At 43.0% G+C, this 15,938-nt stretch overlaps 1 protein-coding gene across 1 annotated transcript; it reads right to left on the bottom strand.

Moving 5' to 3' along the window:
- Window positions 1-4,617: 4,617 nt before the first annotated feature.
- On the bottom strand, window positions 4,618-15,635 carry VSX1 (visual system homeobox 1). The gene is made up of 5 exons (XM_081854945.1): window positions 14,353-15,635; window positions 10,684-10,762; window positions 8,786-8,909; window positions 7,127-7,307; window positions 4,618-5,763 (listed from the first exon to the last, which is right to left on the bottom strand). Exons 1-5 carry the CDS (start codon window positions 14,798-14,800, stop codon window positions 5,492-5,494), a joined length of 1,104 nt encoding a protein of 367 aa, XP_081711071.1. The 5' UTR covers window positions 14,801-15,635; the 3' UTR covers window positions 4,618-5,491.
- Window positions 15,636-15,938: the final 303 nt, after the last annotated feature.

Genomic DNA, 15,938 nt, shown 5'->3' with positions numbered 1-15,938 from the left:
ATGTAAATATGAAAGAAAATGTTGTTGTAACCCAGATAAATTAAAAAGAATGTGGAATTACTTACAGCATTATGCATGTTTCTATTTTAAACATTCCAGATGGAGAGAGATGGTTGTTTCTAGAAAAGCATTTGTACTGTTTATTCTTGCTGCTTACTAGCCCCGTTCAGATCACTTCAACCAACCAACTAATGGTTCAGCGTCATCACAATAATTGGTAGTAGTGATAATCATTAGGGTAATGTTTATATGAAAGAGGTTGGCTTTTAAATAGCATTTTATTTTATTATATTTCTATTGCAACACAATCAAAATTTGTCCCCCTTTAACTGAGATGCAGTGCCACCCTCTAATACTTACATAACCTTATTTGAGGTTTTCCCTGTCAAGAACTGGTTAATCGTTTTGGTTTAGATAGCAAAAACCAAGGCTACATATCACGAGCCCTTTTTGTGTTATTCATCAATGTGTTTTGTATTAGAAGAATCCACAAAATACTTCCTCTCTATTCAGACATACATAGTTAGGATTGTGTTGGGACATCTGTAGAGTAGAAAGGTGTGTGTGAAGGGCTTGTTCAGAGAGATGTCAAAGCAATAGAAATACAGGTTCTAGGTATAGCAGCATAACCTGAATAATGGGGTGGGTCATAGCAGAGGTGATTTTACGGTGCCTAAAAGGGAGAGGGTTGAAAAACTGAAGCTTAGAAATTCCTGCTTTTAATATGTATGTTTTCTCTGCTTTTATTATTTCCAATGATTCTGGCTTCTGTTTTCCAGTGTGACAAGCAAAGAGATGTGCCATCTGTGTCATGTAAGGGGTGTGGTCATAAATGCAACAAAATGCTAGTGCCAGCACTGCACAGCCCAGATAAATTTGTTTGCAAATGCTGCCGAATCAGGATTAGGCTTTAAATGTGCCAAACCTCGGCTCTTGTAAAGCCTAATTTCTGATTAAATAAGCCTTTACCCATCATTATTTATCATGTTCACTGCAAATTCACTTTTAGGAACTCAGCGTTTGAGTCACTCACAAATAATTACTTACTCGCCAATCTCTTTTCATCCTTTCCTGTTTATTCCAGCCAAACCTAGTTATTTTGAGAGTGTTTCAAAACATGCATTAGGATAACAATCCGGAGCATCTGTTGATCATAGTGTTTGCATTACTATGATGTTCTGAACAATATTTTCCTAAAATTTTCATAGCTCATGTTCTCTCTACATTTTCTTGCTGTGTAGACAACCTACCAGTCCTGCTCCAGGTGGGAATATCATTACGTGTTTGTTCACATGTTGATCTCTATTAGGAATCTTTCCAGACTGGAATTACCTAGATTTTAATAAAACCTTTACATCATTTTCAGATAAAATTTGTCTGGCAGAAAAAATTGGAAACATTTCAATATGTCTGTTAGAATGTGATTTGGGGCCAATTCTGTCTTACACAGAAGATGAAAATGTACTACAAGTTTATCAAATGGTATGAAGTGTAGCCATTTTTAAAATACTATTTTACTTTCTGGATTACAACCCACAGCCACTGTCCCCAAAGCAACCTGTAATTTACATCTTTAAAAATTATGTATTTACTAACAATTTTTTTCAGGAAGACTAAAAAGCTACATCAAAAAAATTATCTAGTTAAGAAAATCAATGTATGAAATTGAGCCCTGTCTCTTTATACCACCATCACCCTCATGGATAACTTCTTGGTCAATGATTGAAGCTTGTGAAAAGCACCTTTCTAGTCTGTAGTACCAGTGGTCCACTGTGTCTCTGGGAAGTCCTAAGCTCACGGGTTACCTAGTAACTGAGGTTCCTGTAACTACTTCTCTTTACTGTCCTGAGACATAGTAAAAACTGCTTTCAGCCCTGCTGTGGCATCTTTGTCTCCCTTGTTGTCAAGCACTGAAATCCAGGACTCTCAGGTGCCCAGAAGCAGGAAATCAAAACCCTGATCTGACACTGAGATGGGGATATGTATCAATGCGGATATGTATCAATATGAGAAGCTAGAACCAGTGCTGCTGGGTGGGAGAATTGTTATTACCAGCAGGATATTGCTATCAGGTAAACATCAGAGAGCAAGGCAATGCTAAGCCCAGTGTGCCCAGTGTGTCATCACATTTTGCTTGATACCTCTAGGTGACAGTGGGACCCCCACACTGCCTGTTCAGCTCTTCATGTTGTCTAAGAAGCTGTTTCTAATGGACATTCAGACAGTGTCTGGGGCTATGGCATGTCACCTAAAGATCCGTCATGTGCATGAATTTTATTTATTTAAATTCCTGTGAAAACCAAATTATTTCTCCCTTTTTCAATATCTGCTTGGTTTCTTTAGAGGAAAAAGTAGGAGAAATTTTCTAATAATCTTAATGTAGGCAGAAACTGAATCATTCTAAATGCTCCTATATTGAGGGATTATATCTACCGTATCTAGCTAGCTATATTCAGATACTTTGGACGTTCTATTGAACCCAGTATGTATGGTTCCTTATCATCCTGAGAAAAAGTGACGACAAGCGGGGTGCCGCAGGGTTCTGTACTGGGCCTTTGTTGTCCAACATCTTTATAAATGCCTCGGATGAAGGAATTAAGGGGATGCTCATCAAATTTGCAGATGACACCAAACAGGAAGAGGTACCTAATGCAGCAGAAGACAGAATTAGAATTCAAAATGACCTTAACAGATTGGAGAACTGGGTGCAAGCTAACAAAATGAATTTCAATAAGGACAAATGTAAGGTTCTGCACCTAGGCAGGAAGAACCAGGTGCACCGATATAGGATGGGGGACATCTGGCTTACTAGCAGTACATGTGAAAAGGATCTAGAGGTCTTGGTGGACCACAAGCTTAACCTGAGTCAACAGTGTGATGCAGGAACAAAAACAGCTAATGTTATTCTATCTAGACTGCATCAACAGTAGTGTCTGGATCAAGGCAAGTCATAGCACCACTCTGTTCTGCCCTGGTCAAACCACACCTTGAATTCTGGACACCACAGTTTAAGAAGGATGTTAACAAGCTGGAACATGTGCAGAGAAGGTCAACCAAGATGATCAAGGGCCTGTAGACCAAGTCTTATGACAAACAGTTGAAGGAGCTGGGTTTGTTTAGCCTGGAAAATAGACTGAGAGGAGATACAGCCATCTTCAGGTATCTCAGGGGCTGTCACATGGAAGAGGGAACAAGTTTTCTCCTGCTCTGGAGGGTCGGACTCGAACCAAGTTACAGAAAAATAGATTCCAAGTAAACATCAGGAAAAACTTTGTTAGTAAGAGCTGTTTGACAGTGGAACAGACTCCCTTGGAGGGTTTTAAGCAGAGGTTGGATGGCAATCTGTTGTGGATGCTTTAGCTGAGATTCCTGCATTGCGAAGGGTTGGACTAGATGACCCTTGGCACCCTTCCAGCTCTACAATTCTATGATTCTATGACAGATAGCTTATAGGAAGTAATGAAGCATTGTATTGTCTGATAGCAGTCTTAGTGCCCTGTGAAGATTTATTCTGCACATTGCACACAGAGAGTGACTGCAGATTTTGAAACGGGCTACCCCACAAGCTCACACATTTGCTCTATGTTCATACATAGCTTTGAGTAGAGTAGGCTGATGTCAAATCAGCAATGTAGTCTTTGCAGCAGGGGGGCCGTTTGCTGAAAAATGTAGGCCACCTAAATCTCACTCTTTCATCAACACAGGTTTTTGTAACCAAAATAGGACTTGCTTAGAAGCTGTATTCTCAAAATCAAGCCGCTAATATATATATATATATCTTCAAAAGCCACAAACAAACACAGAACTTTATTTGTGAATGCATAATAATAAATAAGTGGCAAACAAAACAAGTAGGGGAACATTCAGAAAATGGAGGTATCTAAAGTGCTTTCAGACAAATATAAAAAGACAAAGGAAATAAGATTAAACATTAACACTTTTACAGACATAATTACAAAATATTTTTCCTATGGCATTTTACAAAATAGGATTTTTTATTTCTGGGTTCTATGGCTTGATATTTTAATACAAGTGTGAATTCTATGCATAGCATGTCAAATAACATTCAAAAATGTAGAGTTATTGCATATATTTTCCCAAATACAAATTTGTACAAATGCACAGTGTAATTCCATTTATTATGCTCAAATCATGGTAAAAGGGAGATTCCTTATCAAGCAGAATTTGCTGCAGCTCAAGGTGAAATCATTGAGTCAAGAACAAGGAGATAGTCCACAGTGTTCCCAGGTACCATCTGCTTCCCTGCATCAGTTGGACCTACTGCATTTTGTAAACACAAGTACCCTGATGTAGCATCTTCAAAACAAAGAGGGTTGATACACAGCTTTGTGCAGGGAAGATCTAAATGTTTTCTTCAGGGTCAGGAAATGGTCTTTGTGTGCAAAGAGAATTTGTTCAGCACAGTGTTTGTTATAGACTGAGATTCTCATTTTCTAGAGCTGTACACAGCATTCTCTGACACAAAAGAAAATAGCGCCTGTGTTCCACAGAACTCTCTGTCTGGGCAAGAGGATTCAATCCAGCATGTGGTGGTGGTGTGAATCCTGGTGAAATTAAAGGTGGTGCTGTCAGAACAGATTCTGGTGGCCTTCAGAGTTTGGTATAAGTATACCTTGTTTACTATAGAATGAAAGGTCAACAGATAGTCTATCCCCTGTAGGACTCAAGATGTGCACAAACGCTTTTTGCTGACAGTTTCACTTGGAAGGAAAAGAAGCCATGGTTCTCCATACACATTCCAACATCATGTCTTCAATACATGTTAAGCCCTTAAATCGCTAGGCAATGCTTGTCAAGGCTGGTTTGTTGTATCCCCTCCCCTCCCCTCCCCTCCCTAATCTTTGTAATGTCACCAGAAATATAGAAATTAACCATTCCTGTCCTATAGTAGCATGTAATCTAAGGAACAAAGTTTCCCTAAGGTTTATCACTTCTGAAAACAACACCCAAAGCATTTTTGTCATTACCATACATTGGATTAGCTTAGATGAAATGCCTTCCATTTCTTTTTCTACTATAGCAGGTGTGGCTAACCAGTTGCTTTTGGTCTGCAACTCCCATTGGCCTCAGCCAGCCTGGCCAATCATCAGGGATGATGGGAGTTGTAGTCCAGCATCCAGAGGGCCACAGGTTAATCTCTCCCATGTTATAGAATGAAGATGCCCTGGTCATTTTTCTGGAGCTGCTAATAAAAGGTGACTTAGTGAGACATTTTAAAGGAAAAAAGTCAGTAACCCCAATTTATATTGTTTATGTATAAACAACTTTAATGTTGAAAAAATAAATTTTATATTTTGGATGGGCACCATCTAAAAAAGGTCCCACTTTTATGTAAAATGTATTAGTTAGCTGAAAAATACTAATAAATATTAATTAAACATTAATAAATATATTTTCCCATAGCATTGAAGAGGTTTCTTCATTTATTTATTTATTTTCTATTGTATCACATCTCTCCTCTTTCTGATTCTTAGTGCTCACTGTCCTTCATTTTGGGCTGGGGGCCTCCACTGAGACACTGTCTCAAAGTGTCGTGCTTTTTCTCATGCTTTGCTGTGCTGGAGAGATCCATTGCAATGTCATCAGAATTGTCCATTGAGGTAAATTTGTCAGTAGAGCTTCTTTCCTGCTCTACCTGCTTAATTTTTAATTCCTCTTCAGGGCGTTGAGATTTCCAGTCACTGTTCCCCTTTTCCTCGCTTTCGGGCTTAGTTGTAACATCCATTGATTTTTTATGCATTCCTTTAAAGAAAAGCAAAGACCAGAGAGAGTACTGAGAGAGAATACTGATTAAACCTAACAGTGACTGAGAAAGCTAGTACTCTAGCTTGACTGAAACTCATTGGGGTATTGGGGGAAACTCATAGCAGCCCACTGAAATCAGTAGACCTGCAAGATAACCTTATCCCATATATGCCCGCTCAATTGCTTCAATCTGCAGAACTAGTACTAATACAGGTGCCACACAATACTCATTCTGCATTTGTAAGAAATTTACCTTTTAGTGCAGCAGCACCCATATTTCGGAACTCCTTGTCCACTGACATCAGGAGTACATCACTCTACTTTTTTGGGTGTCAGGTTAAAAGCATTTTTGCTTAGGCAAGCCTGTCCAGACATGTTAAATATTGACATGTGTTTTAATACAGTTTTTTATCATTGATTTTAATTATTTTTTGTACGTTTTAAATCGTTAACTTTTTTTAACTGACAATTTTTTCGTTTTATTCTTGTTGTACACCACTTTGAAGTTTCATTACAATCAAAGAGTATATAAATATTGTGAAATAAAAATAAATAATAGTCATCAACGGCTGCATCCATTGCAGTACCACACATGCCATAGCTTGCTCATGTAAAACACATGAGCAGATCTGCCCTCCCCATCCACATGGTTCCATCATTAGCCATGCATACTAAGATATCATACAACTGGATTCATGGAAGACAGGTCAGTAGCTCTGCTTCTGATATTCATGCATGGCGGGATCTCCATAGGGGATTTCACAAGCAAGGCAGCTGTTTTCTCCATGCAATGTCCCTGTCGTACAAGGAGGAAGTTTGAAGGACTAGGAAGAAAGCTGTTCTATCAGCTCTGATAAAAATCTTAACCAAAGGTTAATCTGTGCTTAACACAAGAACAAAATGTCGCTTTATGTAATTAAATCTAAATTTCACTCTAGTGTTTTATAAAAGTGATGGCAAGTCAGCTAACAATCACTTCCTTATTTCTCAGTTAATGAAGTGAGAAGGGCTTTCAAAATGACAGGCATTGCTGGGGTAGAGAGCAGGTGTATAGGGTGTAACTAGAGAATGGATATGTATATTATAAGAAGTTGTATGTGTGCAAGCATGAGCAAACACATGAGTGTGCACCCACCCACCCCAACACAGTGGGATCCTTAACAGTGAGGGTTGGAAGGTAGATTTCACCAGCATTGCAGCAGTGCCCACAAATGCACTCAGCAACACAATTGGGATGAAGGCTGTGAAGCCTAAGTCTGCTCTCTACCCCAGTAGTGGCTTTCATTTTGAAAGCCCTCCCCACTTAATTAACTGAGTTTCAGCCCAACCAGCGAATGCAGAGCACTATATGTTTGCTTACCGAGCAGCCAGGGGGCACAGGAGCCCACAAGCCCACTTTTGGCAGAGTTGATGATTGATTCAGGTAGTGGGATGGAGTGTCTCACCATAGCACCATAGAGACCATATTCTGCCATCACGCTGCTGCGGCCCCAGCACTTCTCACGCTTTCGCCACTTGGCTCTTCGGTTTTGAAACCAAACCTTTTGGATGTACATCAAGACGTATATATTTAGCAAAAGTATCCATATTTGTGTGGAGGACTGATGGGGAGGGGGGAGGAAAGAATATCAAATAAAACATGTCAGATCAAGAAAGCATATGTTCTAAGTAATTTTTGAGTTCTCTGTTGGCATAAATAAGATGGAAAACACACACAACCAAATTAACAGTTTCTCAGTCTTATTCCTGCACTAAATAAGCAATAGAAATTATTTTTCCTTTCATTGTGTTCAGTGCTATTTTTCTAGAAACAGAAGTGCTGGAAGCCACCATGAACACCTCCTTTGTTCTCTTATAATGGCAATGGTGCCCACCTGAGAGGTGCCAGAACTGAGATCCCGCTGAAAAAACCTCTTTGTTCCAGGTGAAGATGATACTACATAAATTAACTGATAAGGTTAACCTTCACTCCTTTTGCTATTATTTTTCTTTCTTAATACTACATAACACTGCCTTACTTGTAAAATACTACCTGGTCTGGGATTATGTCACTTCTACATTTTGTATAGTACCAGCACCCTGTTGGTGCAAATTTACAGTGGCAGGAGAGTCATAATATTGGAAAGTGCAGGCTAGATATTGCAACTAACATCAGTTATTTTTTACTTATTTCAATGGGCCATTCCTGTCCATCTATATACAATGGTACCTCGGGTTAAGAATTTAATTCGTTCTGGAGGTCCATTCTTAACCTGAAACTATTCTTAACCTGAAGCACCACTTTAGCTAATGGGGCCTCCCGCCGCTGCTGCGTGATTTCTGTTCTCATCCTGAAGCAAAGTTCTTAACCTGAGATACCATTTCTGGGTTAGCGAGGTCTGTAACCTGAAGCGTCTGTAACCCAAGGTACCATTGTACATTTTTATAGAGCTGAATTAGAATCAGATGGCTGGAAGATTATACAGCCTAGCCTCCTGCACTGTTGCACAATTTGCTAGGAAAAAATAATTCCTTACAGCTATTTACCCAGCCACTCCTTAATCCAAAGATGTCAAAGTCAGATGGGCTAGAGTACCAAATTCCCCATCAGGCAGATACTCAACATTTTTTTAACTGAAAATAAAAGATGCTGTTGGTCTTCAACTTCCTTCAGCCTCAGCCAACATGGTCAATGGTCAGGCATGATAGGAATTGTAGTCCAGGAACATATCCATTCCAACCTGCCCTGAGGGTCTAGTAAGCTCCCATGACTTGTGTTTGATCAGTGCTTTAAATGAATGTGTTGACACTCAATACAGGCAGCCTTTACTGAGGACTGTAAATAATAATAATAATTATTATTATCATTATTATTATTATCATTATTTATAGCCCACCCATGTGGCTGGGTTTCCCCAGCCACTCTGAGAGGCTCCCAACAGAATATTAAACAGAATAAAACTTCAAACATTAAAAACTTCCCTAAATGAACTTTCCATTTCCACACTTTATGGTGGCTTAACAATAACAAACAACATACCTGTATCCTATCCTCAGGGAGCTCTGTTTTCATGGCTAACATTTCTCTGGCATACACATCCGGGTAGTGGGCTTCATTGAAAGCCTTTTCCAATTCCTCCAGCTGATGAGCAGTAAACACAGTCCTACAGGGACAATAAACTCAGTAATTCATAGATGGCCGTGTCACATCCTTTAGAAACAACTTTCTGCTCTAGTAGCAGATGTGTAGGTTGGAATTATACAGTCCAGAGTGAGAAATACCAAGTGAACTTGTTAAACTCCTGTATTTGCTATTTGCCTGGAACTGCAAGTGTGTGTGTTTGCATGTGTGTGTGATGGAGTACATGGTTGATGGACTTCATTCATCCTGCAGGCCTCAGACAATATTTGGTGGTCCCCAGTATTATTGAACTCCACCTCCCATAAGCCTCAGTCAGCATGGCTAATGGTCAGGGATGATGGGAATTATATAGTCCAGGAACATTTGGAGAAATGAGAAATTAACATATGAGCTGTATTTTTTGGCATTGCTTTCTATGGAAAAAGTGCCCACAATGTTTTCACTAATATAAAAGCAGCACGATTATTTGTGACTTTTAATCTCTGATGCCTTAGGCAGGGTTGGGAAACTAGTAGCCACCAGCTGTTGATGGACTCCAGCTCCCATCATCCTTGACCATTGGGTTTACTGACGGGCTGATTGGAGTTGTTCCAACCTGGTCTGAGACCTTGATGTCTAAATTACCTTGCTCTTGTGCAAGGTAATGAGAATGAACAAGAGGGAGCTAGAGTCCACCCCAAGCTCTGCTGCTCAGACAAGCAGGCAGAGCGCAAACTATAACTTCCAGAATGCTGTACAAAATAAGAACTGGCATAGAAGGGTGTCCCTTTGTGTTTCCATCTGCCTAGGAATTTATTTTTTTCTGTAAAATCCAGAAATATTACCAGGTCTTCCAAGTCTAAAACGGAAGAGAAATCCTTTCATTACCAACCTGTGATTTAAATTAACTCAGAATCTCCTAGCTCAATCAGATTTCATGCTGCCTAGAAGTTTACTGTTGTGCTTTCAAGACAGTGCAACCTTAGATATGCATAGGTTTACAACCCCACTTACCTGGGAGTAAGCCCCCTTGAATTAAATAGGCCTTGCTTCTGAGTAGACATGGTTAGGATGGCTCAGTTAATCTGGGAACACAGAGAGCCACCTTTATACTAAGTCAGGCTACTTGTCCATCCAGCCCAGTACTGCCTACACTGGCTGGCATTAGCTCTTCAAGGTCTCAGGCTTTTCCCATCACTTGCTAATCCTTTTTTCAACTGGAGATGCTGGGGATTGAACCTGGGACCTTCTGTGTGGAAAACATGGGTTTTACTACTGAGCTATGTCTCTGTTGTGCCTTCAGGGCTTACTTTGAGCCAGGTTTTCCCCAATATATTGTTTTCACTGCTGAGGCTTAGCACTGAGCATATAAAAAAAGAAAAAGATTCTGACCATGTGCAAAGTGTCTTTCCTTTGCCACTGAGTAACCACAACTAACCATTAGGACTTCCAGGTTAAATGGTGTGATTTCTGTCTTGTCCCAAGCCCCAGAATTCTCTAGCAAAAATTCACATGTCTGATCAAGTGGCAGTTTCTTTCTCCAACATCTACAAACCAGATAACTCATTTTAAAAAAGTTATACAGTACTGTCCAATACAATACAGAAATGCTAACAGTGAAATCCTATTGTGTGTGTCTACTCAGAGGTAAGCCCTATTGAGTTCAATGATCCTCACTCCCAGGTGGGTGAATATAAGATTGCAGCTTAAGTGAGATTTTAAAGAGAGAGAATGTAGCGTACTTACAAAGTTTAACTTTGGGATCTAATGCTACAAGCTGTGTCTGGGAAGACTCCAGTTATATTTATCTGTCATACCTGTGCCGCCGTTTCTTTCTCTTGATCTGAGAATCAGATGCCTTGAGGTTGTTCTTGTCCCCCGACAAACTGTCTTCATCTAATATTTGGGTTGGGGAGAAAAACATAAATATAGATCAAAAGTTTTCCCCATATAAGCATTGTTCTATTCAACTTATTTATATGCACTGTTTAAAACAGATTTTTTTTCCCCAAAGCCATTCCCAAATTGTAAAAGAGCAATAAAAATTACTGTGAAGAAAATCAACATTAGTGTAAAAATCCAACAAGACAGCTTTCAGAAGTAGAATTTGTTAATGGCAACTCTGCTTTTAAGGCCCATCTAAAAATGGGAGAGGGAGCTCTGTAGACTTCCCCAGGGAGGGCATTTCACAGCTGCAGGGCCAACTAATATTCTACTTAGTACAGCATCTTCAGTGTCAAGAAATAGCCACTGATGAGCATATATTGACTGTTATCTACCACATATGCCACCTTTGAACCAGCCTATGTCCAATAGTCCCTGTTGTGGCAAGCACCAAGGAGGGGGGCAGGTAGCTGCCAACCAGGACTACAAACAGGGCTGGCAAGTGGCCAGAGCTGATTGAAACTGCTCTCCTCAGTCATTAGGAATATAGGTCAACTTCAGCCATCTCCACTGCCTGGCAAAATAAATGGGAGGGAAGCTGCCACAAACACCAGCTTTTCAGCACTAGCATAGCAACTAGAGCAGGTGGGCAGAAGGCTAAGGCAGGAATAGAATCAGAGGAAGTCCAATTCTTCTACCAAGGGACCAACAGAATAGGGGGCTCCAAAGTAAACCTAGTTGGTCCTAGATGGAGCCTTCTCTGAATCACAATAAAAGTTATCAAACAGCCTTTATTTTTCCATTTCAATATTTTATTAATGCATAAGATATACAGAATCAAATATTATATGAGATTGCTTGTTTAAGCAAATTACTTTGAAACGCCTCCGTTCTCCCATAGTGCATAGGACAGTTTTTTATTCCAATGTATACTGTTTTGCAGAACCCTTAAAAACCCAAGAGAACTCTAGCTGAGCAAAATTCTGTAAGAACCAACACCTTCAAACAGCCACTGAAATTTTCAGCTCAATAGTATTTTAGTGCCCTTTCCCTCCTTCAGTTTTATGCTGACCTCTCAGCGGGCAGCCATGCTGCCTCTGAGATTACTAACTCAAGCAGGCATTCCTTTAATCTCTTCCCTGGAAAGACAGAGGCTGCCATCACACGCTTGCACAGCAGTGATTGAATCCCATGGGAAACCTGAGGAAGCCCAGTGCCATGGTGTTTCCTACCTGGTTAGAACCCCACCATGGTGGAGGGTTTCAATCAAGTGAGAAAGGCCTACCTTTGATTGCCATTGGCCATGCTGATGTTCAACACTGCAGCTAAATGAACTATAACCACTGAAGAGAAACTCAAGCATGGTTTTGTGTGTGTTGTATGAAAAGGATTTGAGTGAAAACATGCATGAGCGAAAATGTGCATATAACTTCCAAGTCCTAGTGTTCACCCACAGAGATAATTACCAAAATCACACACTGGAAAACACCGTGCCCATGCTCCTCACCCAATAATAGTGCTGTAAGAAGCAAGGCTGTTAGATTCTTCCCATGGACTCACCTGTCCCAACAAGCTGTTTGCCTAATATTCAGTGGCATAGCGTGGGGGGTGCAGGGGGGGCCGGCCGCACCGGGCGCAACATCTGGGGGATAGGGTTAGGGGGCGCAAATCCACGGGTTAGGGGGCACAAATCCACGGGTTAGGGGGTGCAAATTACTTGCCTTGCCCCGGGTGCTGACAACCCACGCTATGCCACTGCTAATATTTCCACACCTATTTACATCTGCACATCCAAAAGTGATCCCTTATAAACAGAATGTCACAGAAATGGTCCTTGGTGAATCTGTGTGAACATTTGCACATGTGAAAATATTTGTACATGTGTGTTCCCACATGCAGAAGCTTGTCATCCAAATGGCCCATCCATATAAGGATTGTTTCAGATCTTTTTGGAGTTCTCTCATCAGCACTTTTATTTGCAGAAATTATTTAATGTCTGCCAACAGTTAATGGTTCTGAAATAGCTGCCTGGTGCTCCAAATCATCTCCTTCCAAATCTTTCCCCCAGCAGATCAGGTCACCAGGATTTCATGTAAAGCATTAGCATATCCATGTAGCTCTGCCTTTGGCTAGAACAGGGGCTAGAGTATTGGTGACAGATATCAGAAGGTCAGCAGTTCAAATCCGGGTGACAGAGTGAGCTCCTGTTGCTCTGCCCCATCTCCTGCCAACCTAGAAGTTTGAAAGCACACCAGTGCAAGTAGATAAATAGGTACTGCTGTGGCGGGAAGGTAATTGGCATTTCCGTGTGCCCTGGCTTCCATCACAATGTCCCGTTGCGCCCGAAGCAGTTTAGTCATGCTGGCCACATGACCTGGAAATCTGTCTGTGGACAAACACCGGCTCCCTCAACCTGAAGTGAGATGAGTGCCACACCCCATAGTCACCTTTGACTGGATTTAACCGACCAGGGGTCCTTTACCTTTTACCTTACCATGTAGCAACCTTTTCAGCTACTTCACAGAACACAGGCCCAGTGGGGCATTTAGGTAGCTTTGGAAACAGTTTGGTGGTGAAGCTATTATTTGAAATAATAATATGCCTCAGGTTTAGAGGTTTCTGTATATTTATAGGGTTTTTGTTTTTGTTTTTATAAGGGCCTGTCATTATTTTTCTGGCACTTATTTGAAGATTACACTGGAGGCTGAGGTGGAGAAGGCACAGTTAAATCCAACAAGACCAAATTTAAGAATCAGATTGTTTTGCTACAGCTGAGAATTTGGTGGTGCTCATATGTTACTACAGTGGTACCTCGGGTTAAGAACTTAATTCGTTCTGGAGGTCCGTTCTTAACCTGAAAACGTTCTTAACCTGAAGCACCACTTTAGCTAATGGGGCCTCCTGCTGCCGCCGCTGTGCAATTTCTGTTCTCATCCTGAAGCAAAGTTCTTAACCCGAGGTACTATTTCTGGGTTAGCGTAGTCTGTAACCTGAAGCATATGTAACCCCAGGTACCACTGTATATTAAACTTAATATTGTTATCAGCTTTAGATATGGGAACCAAATTTGCATGTTGCGCTGGAAAATAAAGATTGGTGATAGCCCATTTATGCAAGACCCATGCAGTATGAAGACCTAACGGGTTGGTTGGTTGGTTTGTTCGTTTGTCTATCTATGTCGTGCAGTGCACGCACCTACCAACTGAGGATATTTCACGCATCTGGTAAGTAGACTCCAGCCCGCTGACCCTGCCAAAAGATCTCTCGGTCCGTAAGGTGGCACAAAGCAACTCTTTCAAAGTGCTCTTGGAACTTCGGAGGTGTCCAAAAGGAACTGATCGGCGCCTGCCTGCCTGCCAGCCAGCCTCTCAGCGGCTCTGTGCTGTCTGTGCGCCCTGCGGAAAGCAGCGCTGTTCCGAAGCAGCCACGCTGCGCAAAGATCGGGCTCCTGCCCTGCTTGGCGCGCTTCCTCCGGCCGCTCCCTGCTCGATCTAACCCGGCCTGCACTCCTCCACCCCTCCCGGCCTCTCGCCCCACGGCAGTCGCTCTCCTGGGTTCCCCTCCCTCCGGAGAGGACCTGCCCCAAGCGGGATCTCGCTTACCGGAGATGTTCTCCTTGTGCTTTTCGGCTCCGGGGCCGTATTGGTGCGGGTGGTGGCTCGGGTGGTGGTGCGAGTGGTGATGGTGCTCCGGGCGCGCTTGCAGAAAGGGCAGGTGCGCCGGCAGGAGGCAATGGGCCCCGGCCGGCTGCTGCGTGGCGAAGCCGCACAAGAAGCCCAAGCCCATGGGCAAGGGACCTCCGCCGCCTCCTGCCAGTCCCGCTGCCCCTCCGCCGCCTTCGCAGCCCGAGCCGGTCACGGAGGAGGTGGCGGGCGGCTGCAGCTCCGCCTCCAAGCCCAGCAGGTCGGTGATGGCGAAGCCCTTGGAGCGCAGGCTGCTGCCCGACGGGCTCCCTAAGCGCGCCTTCTCGGGGCCGCCGCCGCCGCCTCCGCTGGGCGTCAGCGCTTTCCCCTTGGCTTTGCCCTCCGCGATCTCTTCGCGGCCCGTCATGCTGCTGCCGCCTCTGCTCGCCTCTCCTCGGCAGCCGGGCGCCTACACACAAGCGCCCAGAGACTCTCCGAGGCTTTTTATCCTGCGCGCCCCAAGCCGCCCGGCGCCAATCAGCTGCAGGGAAAGTGTGCGCGGGACGGAGGGGGGGGGGTCACTCCCTGAGAATTAATTGCCACCAATTTCCTCGCGGTCCTATCACTCTTTCCCCTGCTCCCCCTCCCTCCTTTCCCTCTCCGCTTTCTGACTTGGGTATTATTTGCTCAGGGTAACAATAAAAGACGCCTGCTTCTTGGGAGAAAAGCAATGACAAACCTAGACAGCATCTTAAAAAGCAGAGACATCGCCTTACCAACAAAGGTCCATATAGTTAAAGCCATGGTTTTCCCAGTAGTGATGTATGGAGGTGAGAGCTGGACCATAAAGAAGGCTGATCGCCGAAGAATTGATGCTTTTGAATTATGGTGCTGGAGGAGACTCTTGAGAGTCCCATGGACTGCAAGAAGATCAAACCTCTCCATTCTGAAGGAAATCAGCCCTGAGTGCTCACTGGAAGGACAGATCCTGAAGCTGAGGCTCCAATACTTTGGCCACCTCATGAGAAGGAAGAGAAGAATCCCTGGAAAAGACCCTGATGCTGGGAAAGATGGAGGGCACAAGGAGAAGGGGACGACAGAGGACGAGATGGTTGGACAGTGTTCTCAAAGATACCAACATGAGTCTGACCAAACTGCGGGAGGCAGTGGAAGACAGGAGTGCCTGGCGGGCTCTGGTCCATGGGGTCACGAAGAGTTGGACACGACTAAACGACTAAACAACAACAGATTTCACTACGAGGTGCGCAAGCCCCATCGGCTTCGGCGTGTGTCCCCCATCTCCCTGCCCTCAACACCGTCCACCCCACCCCCACCCCCTCGTCGCTGGCACACAAGAAGAGGCTGCAGGCTGTGTTATCTGTCCAAAATCCTCCACCATTGGGTGCCTACGAATTCCAGTGTTATACAAACTTCTATCCTGTCACCTTACTCTCCTTTTCTCTAAACCTAGAAGTCCCAAAAGCTGCAACCCTTCCTCATAGAAGAGTAGCTCCACCCCCTGGATCATTTTGGCTGCCCTTTTGTGAATTCTCAAGGTATAGCCC

This window comes from Podarcis erhardii (genome assembly GCF_964252035.2).
Source record: "Podarcis erhardii genome assembly, chromosome: 3".
Lineage (NCBI taxonomy): Eukaryota > Metazoa > Chordata > Lepidosauria > Squamata > Lacertidae > Podarcis > Podarcis erhardii.
Note: the sequence above shows the minus strand (reverse complement) of the source record. Positions and strands in the feature narration are given on the sequence as shown.

Coding starts and splice junctions, on each gene's coding strand:
- VSX1 (XM_081854945.1), bottom strand. CDS start 14,800: ATGACGGGCCGCGAAGAGATCGCGGAGGGCAAAGCCAAGGGGAAAGCG. Junction 8,910..10,683: donor AGAAAGAAACGGCGGCACAG/GTATGACAGATA, acceptor TTGTCCCTGTAG/GACTGTGTTTACTGCTCATC. Junction 7,308..8,785: donor TCCCTGAGGATAGGATACAG/GTATGTTGTTTG, acceptor TACATCCAAAAG/GTTTGGTTTCAAAACCGAAG.